This window comes from Onychostruthus taczanowskii, unplaced genomic scaffold, assembly GCF_017590055.1.
Source record: "Onychostruthus taczanowskii isolate IOZ18803 unplaced genomic scaffold, ASM1759005v1 scaffold121, whole genome shotgun sequence".
Taxonomy (NCBI): domain Eukaryota; kingdom Metazoa; phylum Chordata; class Aves; order Passeriformes; family Passeridae; genus Onychostruthus; species Onychostruthus taczanowskii.
In genome coordinates, this window is record NW_024498363.1 from 491,023 (window position 1) to 516,940 (window position 25,918).

General features: G+C 44.1%; 2 protein-coding genes across 2 annotated transcripts in view; one reads left to right on the plus strand and one right to left on the minus strand.

The window, feature by feature from the left end:
- The first annotated feature begins 6 nt into the window (after positions 1-6).
- LOC121331472 (transcription factor jun-D-like) lies at positions 7-11,468 on the plus strand. The gene has a single exon (XM_041395904.1). The coding sequence runs from the start codon at positions 121-123 to the stop codon at positions 1,024-1,026; it is 906 nt and encodes a 301-aa protein (XP_041251838.1). The 5' UTR covers positions 7-120; the 3' UTR covers positions 1,027-11,468.
- A 12,150-nt stretch (positions 11,469-23,618) lies between these two features.
- Positions 23,619-25,918, minus strand: part of RNF170 (ring finger protein 170) — a 31,042-nt gene continuing 28,742 nt past the window's right edge. Inside the window, exon 9 of the transcript XR_005952031.1 lies at positions 23,619-24,041. The gene's annotated coding sequence lies outside the window, so the exon portion shown is untranslated. The remainder of the gene's footprint in view (positions 24,042-25,918) is intronic.

A 25,918-nucleotide genomic window follows, 5' to 3' on the forward strand; every position in this document is an offset into this window, starting at 1 on the left:
GGCGTAGCGGGCGATCCGCCGTGAAGATGGAGGCGCCGTTTTACCCCGAGGAAGGACTGGAACTGCTGCCCGACTTCGTGCCGCTGCCGGGTTTCGGTACCGCCGGCGGACCTGGAGCCGATGCGGCGGCGGGGCAGAAGCTGCTGCTGGGTGCCGGGAAGAAGCGGGACCTGCCGGCTGCCGCCCCCGCGCCGCTCCCGGGGCCCTTCGCTCTTCGCCCGCCTGCCGGCGCCCGCGGCAGCGCGGCGGCTCTGCGGGCCGTTCCTCTACCGGCAGCCGGTGACGCAGGAACAGGAGGGTTTCGCCGACGGTTTCGTCAAGGCCCTGGCCGACCTGCACAAGCAGAACCAGCTCCTGGCGGCACCGCCGCCGCTCTCCGCGCCGGGACCCTGCTGCACCGCCCGCCCGGGGCCACCGGGAGCCCCCGCCACTGCCGCCGCCGACCCTCCGGCCGTCTACACCAACTTGAGCGGCTTCAACCCCGCGGGGCCGCTGAGCCCCTCGGGCAGCGCCTACCCCTCCGCCTCCGCCCCGCCACCGCCGCCGGGCCTGGCCTTCGGGGCCGCGGGTCTGGGAAGCGGCCGACTGCCGCCGGCGCGGTCCCTGGAGGAGCCGCAGACGGTGCCCGAGGTGCCGCCGTCGGCGGGCGGGGAGGGTGGCGGCAGCGCGCCGACGCCGCCGTCGCTGTCGCCGCTGGACGCGGAGAGCCAGGAGCGGCTGAAGGCAGAGCGCAAGCGGCTGCGAAACCGCATCGCCGCCTCCAAGTGCCGCCGGCGGAAGCTGGAGCGCATCGCCCGGCTGGAGGAGAAGGTGAAGGCGCTCAAGGGGCAGAACGCCGAGCTGGCCGCCACCGCCAACCTCCTCCGCGCCCAGGTCACCCAGCTGCAGGGTCGCGTCCGCAGCCACCTCTCCTCTGGCTGCCACATCAACGCCGCCGGGCATCCTCCTCCTCCTCACGCCGCCGCCCAGCCGCGGGAGACTCCCCCCGAGGCGGCCGCCGCCGCACCGGAGACCAGCGCCTGCTGAGGAGGGACACCCCGCCGGCTCCGGCCCCAGGGACCCGGGGGCACCGCGGGGCCAAGGTGCGCGCTTGCTGCCGCCCTTCTGCTATTATTATTATTTTTATCATTAATTATTATTATTTATTTGCGCCCGGAGACGGCGGGTTTTTTGCGGGAGCCGGGTGTTGCTAAGCATTTCCCGAGTTCTGTTGATGTCGCATTCAGCAGCGAGGGTCTCCGTGGGTGGTTCTGGGGCACGTGGTTGTTAATTTTTCAGTGAAGTACTTGAGGTCTGTAGAGATTTCCGAAAATAAGAAAATTACTGTTTACAGAAAGATTCAACTTTATTTTCATGGGGGATATAATACGTGTGTTTCCTAATACACCTTACTGAACTGTATAGGAATGGATAAGCTTTTCAAACTTAAAAAAAATTAGCCGGAATCGTACCTTTTGAAAAGATGTGCGTGTATATATATATTTAAAATATAATATGGCTATGTATATTTTCTTGGTATTGATAAAGAACCTTTTTTAAAATACTGTCTTTCTCTAGAGCTTTAATTTGCCATTGAGAGTTAAGACAGCTGTGTGGGTGCTCTTGCACTTATATGGCTTTGATTTTCAAATCGAACCCTGGAGGGAAATGATTTTTGTTGTAAATCTTAAAGCAGATTGAATTGCATTGCTGACTCAGTCATAGGAAAATAGTTTTCTAAACCTGTATGCTCCATATTTCTTGTGCCAGTGCAAACTTGGGGCATTGATAGTTATTTATTGAAACTTGAACACTTTTTGGACGTTGCCTAGACCTTATTTTTCTAGATAACACGTCAGTAGAGAAAATGGTTACTTTGGCAAAAAGAGCTTTATTTTTTTTCCCTTCACTGTGTACATTCCAGTAGTGTGTGCTCTTTCCATAGTATAGTAACAATTCAGTGCTATACAGAAAAGGGCTCAGATTTGGGGTGGGTTAGCTGTAAAGGTGATAATTCCATTGTATTCTGTTTGAATAAATCACAGAAATATTATGGAGGACTAGATTTATTTTTCAGTAGAAATCTGTGTATCTTGCTTCTTGGTCTACTTTGTTCTAAAGAAACTTTCTGCAATACTCTAGAGACAGAGTCAATGCTAGAATGTGAAGTGTTTTTCTGTTTGGGAAGATTCAGTGTGATTTATTTCTTTGTCAAGAATTTACTAGTAGAAGAGTATAGCAAAGGAACTATTTCTTCTGATTAGACATAATCCTCAATAAGTTTTTGAAAGCTTTAGGTCCCTTGCTCGGTGCCACTGCCTTCCATGCTTCTGCTGCACCTGTGTTTTTCGAGCATAGCCGCTAGCGCAGCGCTGCCGAGCCCTGTGGCAATGGTGCGGTGGGAAGGGTCTGTCGGAGTGTGACTGTCACCTCACCAGAAGCCCCTTTGTGCAGGGGCCGCGGGCCGGCCCTGCTGCTGGGGAAAGGCAGGGCTTCTCCTGAGCAGATCCAGCTGCAGTATGGGGCCCTCTTCTCTCGTTGAAACTGTGCTAAAAACTCTGCTTGAACTCAGAGGCAAATCTTTCATGGGGATATGTGTCTGTGCCAGCTGGTGAAAAGGGGTATGAGGAGCCAAGAGGGCATAGACGTCTCTATGTGTACAGCAATTGCTCAGATCTGTTAAAGCCACTCAGGAGCTGGTAAACATCTCTCACATCTTCTGAAGGCTACAGCTGATGATTTGAAATCCAGTAAGAATGGGATAGACTCACGGTTTTTCATGCTATTATTGGGGATATGTGAGTGCTATCTGTTCAGAAAGTTGAGCTGAAGCAATCAAGTGTATGAGCAAAAGCTCATACACTTTTAGTGCAGTCATTCCTAGCACATGTATGAAGTTATATGAGAATGGGTAGTTACACTCTTTCTGTAGCTGAGATAGCTTGGAGGATATTTCTTAATGCATATGCAAATTAGGTAGAAGCCATATTAATAATTGTATAACTGTTCGATCATGTCACCAGAGCCTTTTTTGGTGGTTGAAATGATTGCCTGCAACAGTACATTCTGCTGTTAGAATTACTAATGAGCAGATTTAAAAATATTTTGATCTTAACACAGGTTCAAAGACTTCTTAGGGGCATTCTGAACCATACTGCATACAATCTGTAGCACTGCCTGTTACATAATAACTGGGTGAAAAATAGGATTTTTTCTTTGGTAGTTGTCGTCTGCAGAGATGCTGCAAGTCTGGAGAAACTGCTAAAAAACTTCTTCCCCCCACACTTAACACTTTTCCATAGTGAGTAAGGTAGATGTGAGATACTTTACTGCATATGTAATAAGGTGGGGATTTTTTAAGGAATCCTGGAAGAAATTGTAAGAATTTTTGGGTGAGCATCTCTTCTTTGGTCCTTGTCTTTGTATTTGAGTGTAGGGCTAGGTAAAGATCTTGTGGTAGAACACAGAACAACGACGAATGCAGCTGTGCAATGCTTCTTTACTTATTTTTAATTTCTGCTCATAATAGATTAGCAATATCCAAGCAACATAGGGGATCCATAAGGCATGGGAAATCACTGCAGTTCCCCTTCCCAGACACAGGCAAGACTCTAGTGGGCTATAGTCTAGCAGGGTTACAGTGAGCTCCCCCTTTCCAGAATGGTAATGTTAAAGCTGAAAACCACCCCACATTACCTCACTTGAGTTTGAACTATGTGCAAGAGCAGTCTCACACACAGCATCTCAAAGACCTCATATGGTAACTTCTTTGATAGCCTGCTTTCTGTTCTAGCTGACATCTGCAGTGGTAGAAGTGGTGACAGGCCAGCTCTCTTACCCTGATGACTGATGAGAGATTACTAGTGAGGCTGGCAGTTTCAGCTCCCTGCCAGAGGCTACCGCTCTGGTAGTGGAGTCATCCAAAAGAAATATGTTTTCTGTAGAGTGGTCAGTTACCTTCATAAATGGCTTTTTTATCTGGCATTTAGGCTGAGAAACAGGATCTAACAGTGACATGACCAAAATTTGAGAATAGTGTTGGGGTGTTTGTACTTTTTTTTCCTGCTTGGACTGGTTCTGCTAGGGTTGCTGCATTTTTCCTGATTTTGAGTTGAAAGCCTAAGCACCTAACACTTTAAACCAATATTAAAAGACTCAGGAGTACCTACCTGTTGCAGCTGTCAGACTTGATTGTTCCTGTCTTCTAAAACTTATCAATACTCTGACTTTTAGCCCTGCAGTGTTCATAAACCTTTAAATATGGCCTCTCTATTTTGTCTGCCTTTTTTCTTCAGTTTGTTGTTAAACATAAGTGTATTTTAGGTTTTTTTGGTTTTCTGCCGAAAACTTTGGTCACTGTGAGACATTAAAAGAAAGATACTGGGTAAAAAATTTTCAGACTGTTTATATGATTTGCATCCATGTAGCTCCTTTTCAGTAATTTCAAGCAAGCTGGCTGTGTGTTACTGTAAGGGAAAAAAAAAAGAAAATTACCAAAACCCCTCAAAAACAAAATAAAAAAGCAAACAAAAAAAAATTAAAATCCCCAAATAAAATAATTATGTTCACTGTTAGCTCAGTGCTTTTTAGCATTTTTTTTTCATTCTTCAAAACTACCATGCTTTGTTATACTTGTGCATACTATTGTCTAGTCCTTGCAAAGACTCATGGTGCATGACTTGATTTGCAGGCTACCCTTCATGTCTTTCCAATATGGTTTTCAGTCTAGATGTGAACCCATGACAAACATCCCCTGTTTCTTTGCCCCAGGTGTAATCTCCTCTGGAGACTAAATAGTCTCCTTTGTCTGTTTTGGTTGCTGGATGTGCATATGGTTTTTTAAATTTTTGAATGTGCTTGAACTAATATCTTGGTTTAGATGTGAAGTGCCTTCTTATTCAGGTGCTACAGCAAAAGAGTTTGATTCATATATGGATTTGATATATTTGACTTGTTATCAGATCTTTTCTGTCTTGGGAAGTAGGAGGGGGAATGTTTTCAGTAAGAGAAGACTTGTTCACTCCTTCCTTGGGCAGAGGGTGGAACCCCCATCAGATCTGGTGCTGCTTGATGTGGGTGCAAGGAAGCCACTCTGATAGCATTGACTAAAATGATGCCATTTGATGCTAGGAAAGTTGATTGGTTTGGTCTTCAGTGTAGTGAAGTCTGTTGGAATCACAAGGTCTCCAGAGAGGTCCAAGTAGCTGGTGAGTTGTTCTTAAAACTTTTAATGTGATTCCAGGTCGAGCCCATTCGGTATGCTTAGAGAGCCTTTCCAAAAGCAAACACTTTGCATACTTTGAGAATCATAGGTGTTTGGTCATGATAAGTCCTGATCATGGTGAGGAGTGATTTTGGTGGTGATGGTCATGTTTTCTGTTATAAGACTTTGATGGTCTTCCAAAAGATAAATATCTCAACACATCTGGACTCTTCACTGTATGCCAGTAGTTACTACTGACTATCATGCTCTGTTTGAGATCAAGGGTGGATCTATGACAGTTCTCTGTCATCTTGGTTTGTGTTTGTATCTTTCCAGAAGAAAGAGTCATGAGGCATCCTTCATTCCTTTAAATATCTGATTGACTCTCTGTCTCACCTTTGACAAAGGAGTGACCTCCCCAGGTTAAGCCCTGAGGCATTCTGCAGTTTGCGACTGTTAAAGTGGAAATTGATTTGGCAACTAATTTTTAATCAGTTATATAAGTGATTGATGCTTCCCAAAATACTGAATAGTATTGTTTGATAGTGTCTGAAGTACAGGTGCATGCCAGGTCTGAATTATTAGTTGTGCTGAAAATAACATCTTGGCTGCCATAACTAGAGTCCTAACTATTTGAATCCAGCAGCTTCTTAGAGAAAATTTTTCTATGTATGAGATTAATATGCAAGAGAAAAAGACCCATCTACTTGTAACATAGATCATTCTTTGATGCATTTTATGTGTCCTGCTTCTGGAGTGCAAGTTAAAAAAGGAAAGCAATGAGTAACATTTTAGTTTATTCATATGTGCAGCTGTAATTGCTGCTGGGTAATTTTGTTCTTTCCTTACTTGATTCTCCAAGTTTCTATGTTTAGCAAGTGGACAAATTGGAGTATGACATATCTGTGTACATATTTGATTTGTACAAAATCACTTCCTTTTTTCCAGGTTTTTTTTTAAAAGTTTTACTGTAAGAATGAGTGTTGAAGAGTTCTTACCCTGTTTTGATGCTCATTGGTCAATTCTTTTGATCAGTAGTGACTGCTGTAGTGACTCTGTAGTCACTGCTCATCTTCCAGCAGAGGTGGGCATCTAAACCCAGTAAAGTCTGTCAGGGATTCACCTCTTTCCGTATTTGGCAATACCTGTATCAGCAGAAAAAATCTTGGACAAAAAACTTTCACAGTGCATAGTAATCCTGCAAATGTTAACTCATCCTTCTTACACCACAGTCACTTGCGTCAGGGTTTAGTGTACCTGATGAAGAATGATAAATGTTCCTGTGACAAAGTGCAGAATCTGAAGTTTGTAAGACCCTTGTTAATCTTGCCGCACATGGTGCAACTCCACTATGAAGATGTTGAATTAAATCTGAATATATGGAGACTCAGGTCTTTATGGTAAATTATGGGGGACAAGAGGTTTTAGTAATTCTTGATTACTCCTCTCCAGTGTTTCAGAGATCTGTCTCTTTTTATTCTATGAAGTGTCTTGCAGCTGTTTGTGCTGTGAAACTTCTCTCTTCATAAAGACTCAGTTACTTGGAGGCGGGACAGAAGCGACTTCTCCATGAACTGGTCATGTGTGACAAGCTAAATGTAGGTTTCTGAGAAACACTGCAACAGTGAGTGCACAGTAGAGAACCTGCTGTTGTTTCTGTGTTGCTAAAAGAGTCTAGAAATGCATTCACATAAATCATAACGAGAGTAGCTTTCCGAGGCACCATCCTGTTGCCTTGCTACGGGCATTGATCCTCGCTGTTTGCCTTAGTCTGGGAGCACTTTTTCTTAAGCTATTGCATACCTGAAGGCTTACTTTCTGCATCAATGTAGTCACAAACCGGATCTCTGCTTGGATGTTGAAACAGTTAGCTTCAAATGGCTCAGTCAGAATGCCTTGCTCTAGTTGTCTCTGGAGTGTCCCACTGGGGAGACAGTGGTGGGGGGAAGGAAACCAATGCAGGATCTGTATCTTCACACCAGTGCTGTGCACTGAAATGTAACTTTCAGTAGAGTAGTCTTGACAAAAGTGTGTTGCTGATGTAAAAACTCTGAATCTTGATCTTGTGTCTGCATGGGACATAAGTTCTTGTGCTGGAGTCCTGCTTGGGCAGTATCCTCTCAAGTCAGTGAGGACTAACTGAAGAAACAGCAAATCCAGCCTTTATGAACTAATTCTTCTGAAGCACAGATACCTGGAAATTCATGTCAAGGTGTTGTGTGTAGACATCAGCATACATAGAGAAGGGGATGGCCAAAGGAAGGAACTGGGATTTTCTTAGCTGCAACAGTACACAGTGGGGTTTTTCATATGCTTTTGTTGTGGTCAAATTCTTCCAGAAGACAACTATGCTGCATTTCTTTGTGTGATCACAAGGTGATTTTTTAGATTTCCAGTTAAATTGGAGGACTGTCAAGGCTTGCAATGCTAAATTAACACAAAAAGAGAACTTACTTTGAAGTCACATTTAGCCTTAATGCTATCTGAAATGCTGCAGTTCATGTGGAGTAGTTTACTTCAAGGTGAAATTATGATTATCATAAATAATGTTTTAAAGTAGTCACCCTAAATAATTACCTACGTGATGTTTGCTTTTTTGTCTGCTGTCAAAAAGTCTTTATCCATAGCATAGCTAGCTGTAAATGGAGCTTTATTCTCAATTTCTAGTACTAGTAACAAATAGGGTCTGCAATAGTTTCAGGAGTAAATGTTCTGGTTAAAGAATGACCATTTCTTTAGCCAGAACAAATGCTTTGAAGTGATGGTTGGGTTTGAAGCCTTGCTGACATGGAGATAATAGATATGACCAGTTCACTGTGCACTAATACACTGCTACGTTCTGATATTTAGCACACTGCTGACAAGATTTACTACTACTGTTACTTACTGGTTAAGAACCATGTACAGGTGGAATTGTAAGTCACCTAAATAGGGTCCATGCAGCCTTGGAGAGCTGTCTTGCTGGAGATCAGTAAAAGACTCCCATCCCATACAAAGGGGAGGAGAAAAATCATTGGTTGCAGTCTCTGTTTTGGTTTTGCAAGTTCAATTACCTTTTTAGGTTGAGTCCTGTTTTATCTCAAAATTTATTTGAATAAATTTGAAAACCTTTCTAATAAGTACCTTGAAGCATGTCTTGCAATTGTTCAGTTTCAATCAGTGTTTGTCCAATTGTGGTATTACTTCTGTCATAGATGAAGAAAGCTGGAGCTGTTAAGAGTCAGGCTTCTCACTGCATCCCTGTTCTTAAACAATGGTCTGAATAGGTGAAAAATCATGACCAATAGCTTGAACTCTGAGGAGTTGTTTGATACCATTTTCTTGTCCTCTTCAGACAGCTTCCCACTGCCCCAAGGGATGTGTCCCTCCTGCCTCATATGGAAAATTGACCTTTAAGAACTAACTGTTTTAAAATAACTAACTAACTAACTAACTGACTAACTAAATATAGTCTTCTGGTACATGCTGAGTAATTTGAAAGATAACATACTGAACTTGATAATTTTTCCCATACCTCTGTCTCAAAAATCTTCAGATTTTCTTGTAAAGCAGGACACAAGCAATGGAGTAGTGTCAAATAAAGTTAGTGTGCTGCTCCAGAGAATGTATTTTGGATAGTCTTCTTTTTTCCTAATAATAGCTATGGAAAGAGAGCAGTAGAGGATACTGATATATAACTTGCTGTTCTTCACAAGTAGAGACAGAGTTTGAATTCTTGGATTTTTCCAACTTTTACCATTCTGTTTTTTAACATCCTTCATGGGAGGGTAGCAGAAATAGTGAGGAAATGCTATTAGGGAGTTAAATGTTCTTGTTATATCCAGTGTCACGTAAGTTATGGCTGTAAGTAGCTCGGACACCTTCAGAAAAGGGATTACTAAAACGCTGCCAAAGTGTTTATGTCAATCCAAACGATTTTGTGCCAGTTACTAAAATGGTATTGTAAATCCTTGTGATTTTTGACAGTCTTTTGACAGTCTAAGTCAAATCACTGCACAAGCTGATATGTCCACATGGTATGATATCAGTTTCCCAGCAGTCCAATAGTGTCTAATGATGTTTACTTCTTTATTCCTTTCCCCACTGGTAGTAGTTAGAGATGATGGTCGAAGTTATCAGCAGCAGGAACGAGAAAAAAAAATTGAATTCAAGGAAAAAATAATACTTATCTCTGAAACAGTATTTAATGGTAGTATTTGTAGTATGTTTAAGTAGCAGATAATTAGGACTGCTATTCAGAATGCTTTTTAACTTTGTTTTGTTATTACTGCATAAGTGTCTTCTAAATGTCTCTTCTTTAGAAACTGTGCCCCTGCCTGCTTGGCCTGATGACTAGTGATTTCACACTTACCCTTATTTATTTAAAGCCATGCCAACCACCATACTGAAATGTCATCAAGTAAAGCCCAGGTCTGCATGCTGACTGGTGATGCAAAGGTCTGCTCTCTAATAAAATGCAGCCCATGAAGGACGAGCTCCAAAAGGCAGCTACGCCCTGTCTTCAAGCATTTGCTCTAATTTCAAGGCTTTGCCATGTGGTGTTGCTCAATGTGCAGCAAAACAAGTTCTTGCGAGCCCCTTGAGCATTCCTCCACGTGTAACAGATTAAATATTCAGGCTTTGTTGACTCTCCCGCATGGCCCCCAAGGAAAAAAAAAAAAAAAAAAAAAAAAAAACCAAACCCAACAGAATTAAACCCAAACCTGAAATAAAAGACTCAACACAAGTATATATTGGAGAATTGTTTTGCTTTGTTGCAAAGTGCTGTTAATTACAGAGATGCTTAGTGCACTTCTGACATGTGAGCCATCAATCTAAACACTCCCAACAGTGATTTTGCTTTGGTTGTGCTTTGCTGCTTTGTACAGGACAAAGGGAAGGGAGTAAGTGTTGCAATATGTATTGTGCAATTCCTGACTTTTAAATAGAAAATGATAGGCAAGTCTGCATAGTCTTGCACACCAAAATTTAGCCACTGATTTTTGCCCCTCCCACTCTTCCTTATCAGGAATACTGGCTAATCAGGAATACCGGCTTCTTAAGGTCAAAAAGAGAGAAGGGGAAAAGGGTGGAGAGATTAAGAAGTGGCAGTACCAGAGGTATCTTGCTGTGAAGGGCCTTGGGCCTCCTTGGCCTTAAAGCTCAATCTGTAAGGTTACCTCTAGTTTATGATATCTGAGGGTAATTCTTAGACTCCCAGCGCAGCATCTTACCAGGAAAGGCAGCTGGGTCTGTATTGCTGAATAAGTCTTTTGGTAAAGTAGCTCTTCAGCTTTCTGTGTTTTTCCATCCGTGGAGTTGTAGCACATTCTTCCAGGGCAATTTCTCTTTCCTGTAGTGTCTCATCTAAAGTTCACTTGTTGTTCCTACAGTTTCTGCCTACACTGAAAAATCTTTCTGAGGTTTGGGGGACCATACATGTGCCCTCACTGTGTGGTGTTTGTGATGGCTAATCTTGTATGACTTGAAAGAGATCCCCTTAGAAAGGAGTAGCTCCAGTTAGGTGCAGACTGGGAAAGATTAAATTAATTATTCTTTGTGCAGTATGTCTTTCTGTCAGTTCAACAGAGGAACTAACTCTCATAGATAAAGGAGAGGTCTTGGGCAATAGGGCCCAGCTTTGAAAACCCTTGGTGATTTCTGGTTCTTGCTGAGCTTCTCTGATGCAGAAAACACTGAATGATCTGCATTACTATAATCACAATATCTTGCAATATCATGGGCTGGGCTGCTGGTAGTATCACGTATGTTCTGTGGTCCTTACTGGGATTCATGCCACATGCTGATTAACAGCATAAGGGATTTCCTGTAAAAGCTAAGAATCCCTCCATGTTGTGTCACCACCAGCATTTCCAAGCTCTCTTTTTGTCCAAAAGGAGTGTGAGCAAATTGCTACTTCCTACAGTTCTTCAATCCAAGCTGGTTCTTCATAGGCCTTCAGGCATGGCACTTCCTCCTTCAGGGTAGCTCTTCAAAATCAGAAGTGGAAGCAGAGCAGTTCAAACTGGGCTTTGCTCTTCCAGCAGCTGACAAGCAACTAGTTGGTGGGTGGGTGTTTGTCTGCATCCTTTCTTGGGTTTTTTAAAAAGTTGGGTTATGTATACATTCTTATTCTGCCTTACTAAATTAGCTGGCACAGAGGAAGCCTCTGAGAAACTCTTTAAAAATCTCTGCTTTTGGTAGAATTTTATAAAATTGCAGCATGTGACTAAATTTAAAAAAACCCAATGAAACAAAAAACCCAACAAAACAAAACATAAAATAAACGAACAAAAAAAAAAAAAAAGAAAAAAAAAAAAAAAAAAAAAAAACAAAAAAAACACACAGAAAAGCAGCCCTAAACAGACAAACAAATAACTCTGTATGGATATCATGGACGTGATTGATTTTGGAAAGTCTTCAAACAGGTATGCTGGCAAGGGCATTGCACACAGATGGAGATAATAGTGAAACAAAATTGAGTAGCTACTCATTTGCTGGATTTGGTCAGGAGAGATTTTAAAGGACACCTCTGAGACCTTTTTTCTGATGTGGTGATTTTTTAAAATGTAAACAAGCTACAGGGCTTAACAACTGAGGATTATGTCCATTGTAATTTTTTTACATTACTTTTACTAACTGTATTATATTCAAAATACTTCTCAGACAAAGTGGACAATACTAGTGGGCATCTTGCACTTGATTAAATGTAAAACATTTTCTTAATTTAGTGATGTGTTTAGGAGAATACTGTAACTTACTGAATATACAACAGTGATAACTGTGTTTACAATTATTTTAAAATTCCTACTGTTCAGTGGTAGCCAACTTGTTTGAGAATTGAAAGTAAGGCATACTGCAATTGGCAATCTTGGAAAAATTAACTCAATGCTGCTACCACTAAATACTGTGGGATGGATACCATGGGTTTAAATGGCAGCAGGATTGTATTCCAAGCCTCTGTCTTAAGTACTTAATGACTAAAAGGCGACTTGCCTTGTGCTCATTTATGTATCCCTGTATGTAGTACATCAGTTAGAAATCTGTTAATGATTGATTTGTAACATTAGGACCTTTATGAAGATCACAGTGGGGTTTTTGTTTGTTTTTGTTTGTGACCAGACACTTAGACATTTTGGAATGTATAACATTGATCCTTGTGCTGGAATTGTTTACATGCAAAACTGTATTTATGATTTTTTGCAAACTGCAATGTGCAATTTTGTACATGTGTTTTAAACTACAGAGTTTATAAGGAAGATATTGTATGTACAATACTTGGACATGAGTATTATTTCTTTGATATAAATATCTAGAGGAAAATTAAAATTGCTTTATATTCATATTTTTGGCTGTGTTTTTTATTATTTCAGCAAGAAATTTAAAAGCTGACTTAAAGCATAGTGATTTGGGCTTTTTAAAAAGTACTTTTAAATTGTGCTTGATACACTGCTTCCTTTGACTGTGTCATACTGAAGTGCAAGGAGAGATGAATTTTTTCTTGTAAAAATGTTGCTCTTTGGGATAACTTCCCTATATGTGTGTGTGTGTGTGTGTGTGTATTCCCTATATATATATATCTGAGTGCAGTTGCAGCTTGTAAATTAAACTTTTATAAAGAGAAAAAGAGGAGAAGAGACAGTCCATCTCTGATGATATCAGATTTCAGGCCCTTGCTAAGAAAAGCTGACTGGAGTCATCCACACTGTGGGATGGGTCTCCAGTTACCCATGTCTTGGCTTCTGTTGTTCAACAGAACAAGTGACAGTAAAATGTTTTTGCATATGTAACTGTTCTGAACCACATCTGGAGTACATCTGTTGAAACGAGGAGTTTCTTTCCTATGATCAATGTTCTGATGCACATTGATACATCCTGACGTAATCCCGAAGGAGAGCTACTCGGTAAACATCTGCTGAAGTGCTGAAAACACTTCTGAAGTCCCAGCTGGAAGCTCCCGTGCCCTGGGAAGGCAGCCCTGCCTTCCGGATACATCCTTACGAGCCAGTGACACTGGGGCGGAGCGAGTGCCAAGCCCCACCAAGAATGCTCCTGGGATGCCAAATTGAAGTGGGAGCTGAGAAGGCGGCAGTGCCGGTGGCTCTGGCTGCGCCGGCTCACCCGCCGGCACACAGCTGGACCCTGTCTTTTCTCTGGAGTGCCTGGGTTCCAGGTCCGGCACTGAAGGAACAGTAGAGGGAATGGGTTTTTCTGGTTTAAGATACGAATGCTGGGATTTCAACGGCATGACAAAGCTGGGGGAGGGGAGGGGAAGGAAGCTGCAAGCACACTGTCGTTGGAGCTGTTGTGTGCTGGCGCTTAGGTTTATGACCACATACTCAGTTTGGTGTAGGATTACTGTGACTTCTAAATGTGAACCGTGCCTCCTTCGGTGCTCTGGGAGTTGTTTAATGCTTTTTAATCTTCATGTGCACTGCTTCAGGCTGTGTTTCGCACATGCTAGTTAGACCATTCCTTGCAGACTTCCACTAAAGGCAGATTTCTTCATGGAAAGAAAGCACTGTAGCGCTGTTGCAATAATCTTCATGCTTTCCAAATTAATTGCAGTGGGGAAGTAGAACAACAAAATGGTGTCTGCCTTTAATGATTTGATAGATGTTTGAGCGAACTGTTAATTTTCTATGTCAATTTGAATTTAAGAGCATAGGAAAAGTGTTTTGAATATGTGATATGCAAGTCTACTTATTCTCTTTAAGCTTTGAGTTCCTCTAGCTCTGAGTGCCTCAGAATGGTGCTTTCAGAAGTCATCAGGAATGAGATAGTTGAGGCTGATTGTGCTTTATTATCCAGAGGGTGTGGAATAAAAGTGAGTGCTTTACACTGGCTGAATAACCTGCAGGATTGTGTTCAGGTTTTCTTTTTCTTCTGAGAATGACCCTTTCTTCTCCCTTTCTGTCTTGGAGTTCCTTGCAAGAGTGAAACAGATACGGCTCTTGCACAAAACCACGGTTCTAACACAGAACAGGAACTCAGAATGTATTCCTGGGCCCCACACATCTTCCAGACTAAGGGAGGCAAAGGCCCATTGGTTCTCCTGCAGCCTATTGTTTCTTTTCCTTCAGCCAAGGTGACTGAGATTCAGGCATAGGCTGTTCAGGAAGAATCTGACAGCTTCATCAGTTGCAGAAGACAAATAGTAGGTGACACAAAAAAGCTGTGAACTTTCTCACTTGTCCTGATGTGAGCTGGTTACTTTCTGTTTCATCTATAGCTGGCTGCATTAAAGTAATTTCTAAGTTTTCTCTTTCTCTGGTGTGACATAGTAAAGTGGAAGATATGACATGCAAGTTGCATTGGGTTTCCCCCACCAACTGTAAATTAGGTCATGAAGTGTAAATTACAAGATTTGGGCAGGTATTTCTGAGCCATTCTGCCAAATCTGAAATTTGCACTGTCATCATTCTTGCTACAACTGTCAAATGTCAGCCCCAGAAAGACCCAGCTGCAGGGTGGGTAGGGAGTTAATGACTCTGAATAATAATGAACTGATGGGTTCGTCAGTTCAAGGAGGTGGCTGGATGGATGTCAGCCTGTGGCCAGCAAGTTGGGCAGGGCTGGAGACCTGATTTCCTGAGATTCCAAGTTGTAAAGGCCAGTCACAAGATACCTTGGATACATGTAATGCCTCATGATCGACTGCTATGTGTAATGCATTGTAATGGTTGAATTCTGGAGGGTGTCTCAAAGCTCATTCTTCAGGTATCCAGTTACCCAGACCAGGAGATGCAGGAGAAGACAAATAGAGCAGCTAGAGCATGTAATTTCTGGCCATCACCTTGTAGCTTTTAGTAATCTGTGGGGGCACCTGGAGTCAGCCATTCTCTGTGCCATACTTTTGATTTAAAAGGGCTCCTGCTCTGCTCTGACCTGGCAGCACCTGTAGCCACAGCATCATGTAACCTTCAAGCAGCAGCTTGAACACCACAGTACCTGAGGTAGATAGGTCTGGGTTCAAATGTTTATCCTTTGCTTATTTTCTTGGTAATTTTTGTGTGTGTGTGTTTGTTTTCTTTAATCAAACAAGTGTTTTCCTTTGTACCTGATAGAATAGGTCCAGTTTCCATAGGGAGCAAAACATCAAACAGCTCAGTCATCCAGGGCCCTGAGCTTCAGGGCCCACCTGAAAAGAATATGAAATGGGTTTTTGGCTGTAACTATTACATCTGTTTGAGAGGTCTTAAGAAGAACTTATCCCAGGAGGAGTTTTCCAGCTGCCCATGGCCTGTGCTCTACCATGGAACAGCCATACCTCCGCGTTACTCTATTCCTTGTCAAACAGCTGGACCTCTTGTTGGCTTGGCCCTGATTAGATGCCAGGTGTCCACCAAAGCTGCTCTATCACTTCCCCCCACAGATAGACAGGGGAGAGAAAACATAAGGAAAGGCTCAGGAGCTGAGGTAACAACAGAGAGAGATCACTCACTGCTTTACCATCATGGGCAAAACAGACTTCCCTTGGGTTCAATTTACTAGCAGTCAAAATCAGAGCAAGATAATATGTAAAACAAATCCTAAAAACACCTTCTCCCCACCCCTCCTACCTTCCCCGGCTAAACTTTGTTCCCAATTCTACCTCCTCCCACAAATGGTGCAGGGAGATGGGGAGTGGGGGTTAATGGTGAGTTCATCACACATTATTTCTGCTGCTGCTTTCTCCTCAGGGAGAGGAGTCCTTCCCCTGCTCCACTGTGGGTCCCTCCCAGGTCACAAGTTCTACTAGAAACCTGCTCCAGCATGGGCTCTTCTCTCCATAGGTCTGCAGGTCCCTGCCAGGAACCTGCTCCTGCAGGGGCCCCCACAGGGTCACAGCCTCCTCTCAGGTACCCACTTATTCCAGTGTGGGGAATCTCAGTCCTGGCATCTGGAGCACCTCCTCCCTCACCTTCTCTCAATGTCTGCATAGTTGTTCCTCTCATGTATTCTCACTCCTCTCTTCTCTGGCCACAGTTAATGCTTTGCAAGAGCTTTTTTCCTGTTTCAAGGTATTGTCACAGAGTCATTACTACCATCTCTGCGTGGCTTGGCCTTGGCCAGCAGCAGATTCATCCTGGACCCATCTGGCATGGGCTCTGTTGGACGTGGCAGATGCTTCTGGTAGCTCCTCACAGAAGCCATCTCTGTAGTGCCCCCATTGCCAGAACCTTGCCATGTAAACTAAATACAGCCTCCCAATGCTCTGGGATTCCTGATGCTTATAGACAGTTGCAAAGAGAACTTTTTCTTCCTTTGCACCCTGTTTCCACCCTTTCTCTTTGTCTGAGCTCTCCTTTGGTGCCTCCCACTCACTGCACATCTCTAACCCTAACAGTGCATCTCCATCTGCTCCCTCGGGCTGCAGCTGGCAGCCTTCCCAGCTCCCCTCCCTCTCTCTTTGCCTTCCCTGCCCAGGTGTGTGTAGGCACTTTGCTGTGCTGCAAACTGAATACGCCCTGCTGAAGAGAGGACAGAGGGAGTGCATACCATGTTAGCCTCCACGGTTTCACCTGTCAGTGTACAAAAGCAGAAAATCTCAGTACAGTGAACTAATAAACTGACCAACAACAGCAGTGGTAGAAGGGAGGGAGCCTTTGCCTCAGGTGAGTGTCATGAGCCTGCAGGTTCAGCACAGCCTTGCTTCCCTGGGCTGGGCAGAGCTAGGGTAAAGCCAAGCAAGAATCTGGCCTTAAAACTATGTGGGCTTTATGGATTTGCCCCTTGGTTCTAAGGAGTTCTTGGATCTCCCTTCTTTTTGGGTTCTGTGTTTAGCAGGCTTAAATAGTTGAGAAAATGAAGGAAAATCCCAGACAGAAAATTACACTAAATTGAGACTAATATAAATACTTTGGGGAAAAGCACCAGCATGGGGAGACTTGTTGCTGTTCTCCAAAACATGCTTTAGAAAATCCAAAACTTGAAGGTAATTAAGAAAGCACAACCAAGGTGCCAGATTGCCTCTGCTGTTTTGCCACAGGCCAAGGTTCTCCAGTATTTGCAGTTCAGATTAAGAGCTGACTGGGAAGGAATGTATTCCAGTATCTTTCTCTCATCACTGTAACCTTTTGAGGAGCAATGGAGGTTTAACTCCACATGCTGGCCAGCTTGGTGGATCTCCGGAAATTAACAACTCTTCCTTCCCCCCTATAATGTCTCTGTTACAATGTGGCTGTGAGTGTTGGACAAAATGCTTTTTTTAATGACTATTCTGAAGCCTGTTTCCAGGCCACTTGAGAGCACACGCTGTGGGTAAAGACAAACCCAGCCATAACCAGCTGTACAAATGACTGGACATCTCATTATGCCACTGCACATCTTGAATCATCAGTAACGCCCTTGGATCAGCTCTTCCCTTTCTGAAGGTGCTGGAGTCTCACTGATTGCAGATTCTGGAGATTTTAAGGGACATTTTTGCCCATGGGTGGCAGTTTGGGAACAGCCATGTGGGGTTTCCTGTGCCTGTGCAGCTGTGGCTGTGACAACATGACTCACAACAAGCTTTTCCCAGTGCCTTACCAGCTAATTCTTTCAGTTTCTTTAAATGAGACACGGGGCAAGTGTGACTCATTGTCATTTCTGGAAATGACAGATGCAAAGTGAGGCCCAGAGGAGTGTCTGTCTTCTGCCATGCAGCTGGGATCAATGGGCAATTGCCTCCTGACCTCACTCCCTTTCCCTTCTACTTTCAAAATTAGCATTCCTACTTGAGTTTTGACAGCCAATACCAGGAAAGACTTTCTGTTTTTCTCTGTTGACTTTGTGTGAAATAACTCCTTGGTAGAAAGAAAGACAAATTGCTTGAACAGAAGAACTTGTCAAATTTTATGCTGGTGTTTCTTTATTAAAACCACGTACTTTGATTCCTCTCTGCACACACCAGCCTTGCCAGGAAGGCAAATCTCTTCTTGGATAGATCCATGGCTGTTAGAACTGGTCACTGTGGTGCTGGCAGCTGGGCTAGTGCATTACATGTACCATTTCGTACTGTTTCTGACTGCTCCATGCCACTGCAGCAGCACTTCCCTGGAGCAGGCATCCCACAGCAGAATGTGTCCATCTGGCTTGCTACTGGTACGGCTACAGCCTGACCTTTTGGTGTATGGTTCTTCCCTGCTACCTCCCAAATTAAAACCATGTGAGCCTCCTACAAAGCTGCTGCTTCACTCTAACAGTCCTCGTGATCTACATTACCATTGGTGTTAATCCAGATGCAGAACATCTTTGCTGTCAGGACACACAGAGAACACTTTAGGGGTCTTTGCCTCACTGCTGTGTAACACAAAGGGTCTGGCAGCACTTTTGAACTTTTTGGGCTTGGGAGAAGTAACAAAAAAGTAAAGAGAACAGAACACAACAAGGAACTTCATTTTATTATTGCTCCTTAAGGTCTAAGTCAGGGCTTGCCCGGCTATGTGGTACCCAGCCAAACTGGGCACACCACTGAGAGAATCACCAGAAAGATGAACCTGCATCTACCTTGACTGAACAATTTTGCCCAGACAAGGAGACCTAGGTGGCTTTCCAGGCTGTTTCATGCACAGCACTCCCCATGGTCACAGCTAATAATTTTATGTGGTGTGCATGTTCTTACACACGCCCAATGGAAAAAGACCACACACATAAGTAAATGTAGCTCTCCCAAGTGACTGCTCTGCTTGAAAGGCATCTGCAGGTGGGTGAAAAAGATGAAACTTCAAGCCTCCATGCATCTGGGCTTGCAGCAGACTGTATTCACTGCAAAGTTAGACACAGGAGGTTAACATTTACAGAGGTTCATGAAAAGCAGGCGTGGTACCTGCCCCCTCTCCTCACCTCCCAGTGCTTACTGGTGGGCTGGGCATGGCTGGCACACCCCCCAGCAAGGACACACTTTGGACATCTCTGACCTGCATGTTTGCCAGTACTGGGGAAGAAGGACACAAAGGCAGCAGCGCACACAAAGCTGTGTCCTTGTGACTTGGTCACCCCAGGGTGTGGGTGGAGTAAGCACAATGTTCAAGGCACTGAAGTGAGAACCTGGGCAAACAGGAGTGAGGTAGTGTCTGAGACCACAGAGCAAATACTTGCCTGCAATGCATTAAAGCAGATAACTGAAAGGCAGCCAACAAAGGGTGGAGGAGTCTGGTGGAGACAAGGCCCTGCTTGTTTGCCCAGCAGTGCAAAGGACATAAATGCAAAATCAAGGCCATTCAGGCCTCTCAAGAAGCTGCAAAAGGTGAAAAACTAGCGGGGGCCTGTTACAGCCAGTCTGCACGTGCCTAAATGGCCTCTGAGCACTGGTAGCTCACCTGCCTCTCATCTGCTGGCTTGTACCTCTGAGAAGCAGCTTTCCAGGCAGAGCAGGGATGTTAAAGGCTTTCCTGTCTCTCTTCCTCCACACCTGCAGAAGGAGCTGAGCTTTGGCTGGGGAGATTGGGGTGGGGGGCAAACACAGCTGGCAGCTCCTGATCCCATCTTGAACTTCCAAACCTCACAGTTTGCATGGTGAAACAAACTGCATTTACCTCCTGCTGGATATGTGGCATTAGGTTTTTCATGATCCACTCAGTTAGGAACCTTTTTTACCTGATAAGGAATGCAAGAACAGGATGCATGTCCTTACCACCAAAGGCAGAATTAGAGTCCCTTACGTTCAAGGAATCAGATTTTAAAAGGCAGAAAATATTTTTTGTGATGTTTTATTCTGAGCAATAGCAAAACTCAGGCTCTGTCTGGACCAGACAGATGTGGGTTGTTGCCATCATTGGTGACATCACTTTTTTTGTACCTCGTTTTGCTGTTCACAAATTCCATGTGTATCCTGCTTTCTCAGACAGATTTGGTAGCACAGGGGAGGTTTCATCCCGGTGGTGACAGCTCCCTTGTCCCCAGAAGTAGGTGTTCTGCTGTAACCATGTCTTCCCCAACATCACTGGAGCAAGAAGTCCTGGCTCCCAGCAAGGCAGAGATCAAAAGGGCATCCCCTTTCACCCCACTGCCCTTCTCCCAGAGAACTTTGGATGTTTTCTCTTTGGGTTTCTTCCACTTATCTTTTTGCTACGAAAATCCTTGTTGAGTCAGACATCACCTTCATGTTCAGAGGTGAAAAACTGCACATGTGCTGCTCCACCCTTCAAGTGAAGCCTCCTGACCTCTTTGGAAATGAAGAGGTGCTGGATGATACACTCCAACACCTGAAAAGAAAGAGAAATGATCAGTTATGTCCCTGAGGAATGGTTACTCTTCCATCCCTGGACTGGATAATGTTTCAGTAACTGTTGTGGGTAGGGGGAGACCACAGGGTAGGTAGCCCTGGTGAAGGGACCAGCCTCCAGAACCTGCTGTGCTCTCTGTGTTGTTGCCTTTCTCCCCATCTCTGGGCTTCATGTAGGGGCTGTGCCCCCAGGGGAAAACCTGCCCTTCAAAGGCATCTACCTCACACCCATCCAAGAGAAACCTGGGATAGAAGGGCTGATGGTTCTGTGGGAATGATGATTATTTTCACAATCAATCAGTGCTTTCTACAGGGTTGTGTTGTACTCCCTTTTTGTCCCAAAACTGTTGCAAGCTGGAAACATGGTACCAGGTTCTGCAAAACTGCTTGTTCAAGGACAGTGAGACCGTGGAGCCATTTGACACAGGTCCCTGGCTGACAGCAGCAGACACCTCAGAAAAGAATATGGCATGATAAAAGACCTTCCTTCATCTAGTGCTGATAAGCATTTGGGAACTTTTGGAGGGAAAGGTTGTTCTGGGGCTTCCATGTTTATCAGTTCTAATGGAACTAGTGCCACAGGTTTGTTTAGAAGCTTTGGGGAGCTGTACAAACTCTTAACATCACCAGTTCTGTCAGCAGAGGGTAACTGTGCATCTCGTGGAGCAGCTCATCCTTTTGGTGAATTTAGAAACTATTCTCTGCTAACTCCCTCTCGTGTCACCCACACCTGGTGGCTTCAGAAGAGGTGAATAGTGGTTTTCCTGTCACATCTCCCATCAGAGTCCTGTTTTTTCAAGATCTCTGCTGCACCTTCTCATTTAGCAGGTTAAGCATTCACCTTTGCTATGTCCAGGCAGAGAACTGTGCTTTACTTCCAGCTTCCCAGAGTCTGTCCTGTGCTGTCATTGCACCCATCTGCAGATGGGGAGACCAGAACTAGGTGGAGGGCTCACAGTGAAGAAGAGTAAGAATTCTCTGGTCACATACACCAGAGGATTAAATTACCTTTATTACCTCTCTTATAATTCTCAACCTTTTATTTCCTTTTCTAACCACTGCTGAGCATACCAAAACATTCATAGCAGCTCTTGGATTGCATTGCATTGCACTCTTCCTGAGTGGCAACAGCTGACATAGAGTTCATCAGTCAGCACCCATGGAAAGGATTGCTTTTGCACACTACTTCGTGTTCATCAGAGCTGCATTTCACCTGCTAATTTATTGCCCAATTATTCTGACATTGTGGGCACATTCTGATGTTGTTAAATATAGAGACACAGCTTGTTAAGACTCCTGTCTGCCAGGTAAACCTTGTGAATACGAGTAAGGAGAGCAGGATCCCTGAGCTTGCAAAGCATCTGAAACAAGAGCCTAAAGGTATAACTTACCCTGTCCTCAATGAAGCCATTATTGTTACTTGTCAGAAAAACAGAGATCAAAGATTGATATACAGAGGTCTACCAATCCACTCTTGTTTGAGTTGTTTTTCTTTTGGGTCAGCCTTTGGATCTGGTTATATCTTTGGAAAGCCTAAGGCTGCTCCAAATGCTGGATTGCACTTCAGCCCCCAGTGTTGTTGCTGGGGAGTGGTGACTTTCCCCATAGCAGATGGAGCACTCATGTGACACTTCGTACACTATGTATCATCTATTTACATCTTTTTTTACATTAGCAACAGATGGCTTGGCATAATTATGTTTTTTAAATTAGGGGGAATATGTATCTAAAACTTCACACATTTTCTAGAGCCTATTTTACTATTCCTTTTTACTTTTGCAGCACCAGCGCTGAGGTCTTAAGTAGAAGGACCTCCCTTATCCTTCCATCGTCTTCCCTGAAGAGGTGTCACACTAAACATGCAGGTAGATACAGTATAGCAGTAAGCAAGCAGAAACTCCCCTGGTCATGCAAAGGGAGAGGAAAAGGCAGCTTGGAAGGAAGCAACACAAAAGGGAGAAGAAAGAGACTTATGGACAGTAGTAGGAGGGAAGGGGAAAAAGAGAAACCTTCAAAAGCTAATTGAACTCAAATCCTAGAAAAGCATAACCTTGCTTCAGAAATATAAAACCTAGCAAAACATTAGTTCAGCAGTTGGTTTCTTCATGCTCCATTTTTTTTTTTGGCATATAAGGCTGTAAGCATGGGGTCTCTGATACTGAATTTTTCTCAGGAAATATGAGACTTATTGTGAAGAAGGATTAATGTGCACCAGGACTTTTCCATGCTCATGTGACTCCCAAAGCTGGGGCTGTAAGCAGGGTGCCAGGTTGGTTTGATGCTGTTAGAAGAAAAGAAGAGGCACTTGTTAAGACTATGGAAGAGATACAGGATAGACCACAAGCAGCCATGATACTGAAATCTCTTTATCAGACCACATTTGCCCAGAAAGTAAAAGGTCCTTGAACAACAAGAAATGAAATACATCCTCAACACTGCCAAATGAATCATCATCCTTATGCACAGTGTCAAACCTGGAACACTGGCAATGTCCAAACTGCTGCCTTTTTTGGGGAGGGACTGGGGTTTAGTGGGAGTGGGCCTTCAGAGAAGGGCAGGAGAATGCAATTGGGACACAGGGGGTTTAATCTGCATTCCTTACTGCAAAGGGCTGTATCAGAGGGAAAGGACACATCCACAGGGGAGCACATCTGTCCACAACCTCATCATTGCCGTTACTGTCCATAGGAAACTACATGATCTTTCTGGTGCCAACAGGAAGAATTAGAGTACAGCTTTGGGTGAGAAATATTTTTGATTGCAACCGTCCCTGTGACACATCTCTCAGACAATGGCCCATGGGCAATACCAAGATCAGACAGAGCAGACAGAGCTCTGGGCAAAGGCTGTGGTACCCCTTGGTGGCCAATGACCAGTGCCCTCTGTGTTTGTAACTAGATCTCTCCCAGCTCAGGCATGCACAGCTGCTGAGATGTCATTCTTTTGCTAGATTATTTTGACCCGTGCACCTTTGCTGCAGTGCATCAGATGATGTGCCTACTGGTTCTTGCTTGGTGTTTCTCAGCAAGCAAACATGGTATGGTGGGTGGATGCAAACCTAGTTTACATTTTTACACTACTTTTGCTCCTCTGTAAATCCTACTCAGTAATGACTAATCCCCAAGCTGATTCCCCTTTCCCATTTGGATTATTTTATTTTCGCTAAATGTTGGTACTTGATAAAATTTAACCCTTTAGGGTCTTCTTGTTTTGATTTTTCACATGCTATATGGAGAAGTGGTTTGCTCTAAGGCAGTACCCCAATGGAGATTAAAGGACACATCCCTTCCAAAAAAGCATAAGTACTTAATGAAAATTTATAGAAAGTGCAGATTGAAAAAGAAACTATGACAGATACCTGCAAGGAGCCAGGTGAGACATCTGGGTATAGGTGTGCTATCCAGAGGAGCCCACCTGTCTTGTGTCTGTTCCTGAATCTTCCCATGACGTCAGGGACAGCTTGGGAGATGCAGTCTGTACTTACCTGCCATTGTCTTTATCAAGATCAACACTACCCAGGAGTCACTGGCTGATGCAAACAGAACAGAAGTAAGCTCATGTTAAGCTTCTCGGAAAAGGGTTGTGCAACCAATTCATTCCTGCTGGGCTCTGGACACTGTATCTGCAGCAGCTCAAAGAAGAAAGAGGTGGTCCAGTGAGAAGCCAGGGGATCCCCAAAAAAGCTGGAAAGCCCTGTTACAACATGAAGGAGCACAGTGTGAGGACAACCCCACCAACTCACAGGGATGGAGGGCCAGCTGCCACCTCTAGCTCAGCCCTGTCCCCAGGGAATGGCTTTCCTCTCCAGTGTACTGCAAAGCTGCTCTGCAGTGCTGAGGGAACAGTGGGACACACCTTGCTTTGCTGCAGCTCCCCTCCATTGGCTCACTGATGCTGAGGGCCAATGGCCAGCCTGCAACTTCATCCTGGCTTTGCTTTTTGTCTGCCTCACACTCCTCATGGGATCATCATGGGCTTCTGTTAGGATCTGATCTCACTACCCCTCATACCTTGCTGGGGCTGTTTAGAGATCTCCTGGCCAGCTAGTGGTCCCCTGACTCCCTCTCTCTTTCAAAGGGTAAAGATCTCCCTGCTTTCTTCTTCCATTCCTGACAATGAGACATCAGCAATTGGGGATTATGAGATGCTTCAGCTATCCTCTACACCCCTTTGCCCCAGATCTACCACAGCAGCTGCAGTGCCCCTGTGAGTCACTGAGGCCGTCACTGAAGGCAGCAGCCCACAGCAGAACAAGAGCCAGGACAGAAGTTCTGCCAGGGCTGGGGCAGTGTGGCTAATTCTGCTCCTGATCTAACATCTGTAAAAAATTATTATCAATAACCTGTTTCTTCCAAACAAGGTGAATCAAAAGTGAAAATCTGAATTGAGTGAAGGTTTGCCCAGCAGCTCAGAATGGGAAATTCATGGGATTTCCAGAGAAGCAGCTTTGTTGGCACCAAGTTGCCAGTCCTTTTGATTTTAATCAGTGTCTTACATGGTTGGTTTCTTTCCTAGGGTTCTTGCAGTTGCAATATGATTACTGAGTTTTCTCTTCTTCTTTTCATATTGAGGCAATCTTTATTTGTGGGAGCTGTGAAAGAAACCATGAGAACAAGAACCCCAGGGGCTCAAAATACCTGTATGTAAATAAAGGTTAACACCACAGAGATTATTTTCAAAGCAATGCTTTGTTTTTCATCAAGAAAAGACTTGTACCTGACAACCTCTATGACAGAGAAAACCAGTCTCTCCAGATGTGACTGAAACTGAATGCAACAACTCCTTAGTATGTGGGCTCTTCTGCAGCCTCCCAGGCGCAAACACAGCCTGCTTAAATAGGAGGTCTGTGTGATGCCTTCTTTCTTCTGGTGCTTCACTCTCCACTCACAGCTACCAAACCATGGAAGTTATAGGTGTAAGGAAAAAGTCTGCTGGCCTTCAGATCCTGCACCCTTTTTTGGAAAAGGCACCAGACCCAGAATGCCTAGCTGCTCATGTGGACAGCGGGCAGAACCAGAGAGCTGCACTAAACTGTCTTCTTCAGGTTGCTGCATGAGGAGTTTAGCCCTTTAACAACAGACACATGTAGCTTCCTTCCTGATGCATGGCCTGTGAGATGCAAAAGCATTAAGGGGTGGGCTGGAAGAGATATTCAGCGGTAAGGTGTGAACTGTTGCCGTTATAAGCAAGTGATTCATCAAAATTTGTTTTGTGATCTTCATTTTGGTGCTTACAGAGAACAGTAAGAAAGTAGGAGGGGAATGAACAAAACAGCCAAATCCTGCAAGGAAAAGAGAAATGAAACTGGAGCAGCTTCAGGTCGTGTTGGTCGGATGCTGAAGACCATAGATGGGGTGAGAACTTAAACTGTCATAAGCTAGCAAACTGATGAGGCATATTTTGGGTCAACCTGCATTAAACTGATTACCATGACCCTCCCTAGAGCCCACACATAACAGCAACCACATCAGACAGCACCAAGTCCTGGCAACTAGATGGTGAAGAAGGCAGGAAGACAAAAACGTGACCTTCTGCTCTGGAGAGTGAGGACACATCCCATGGAATGATGG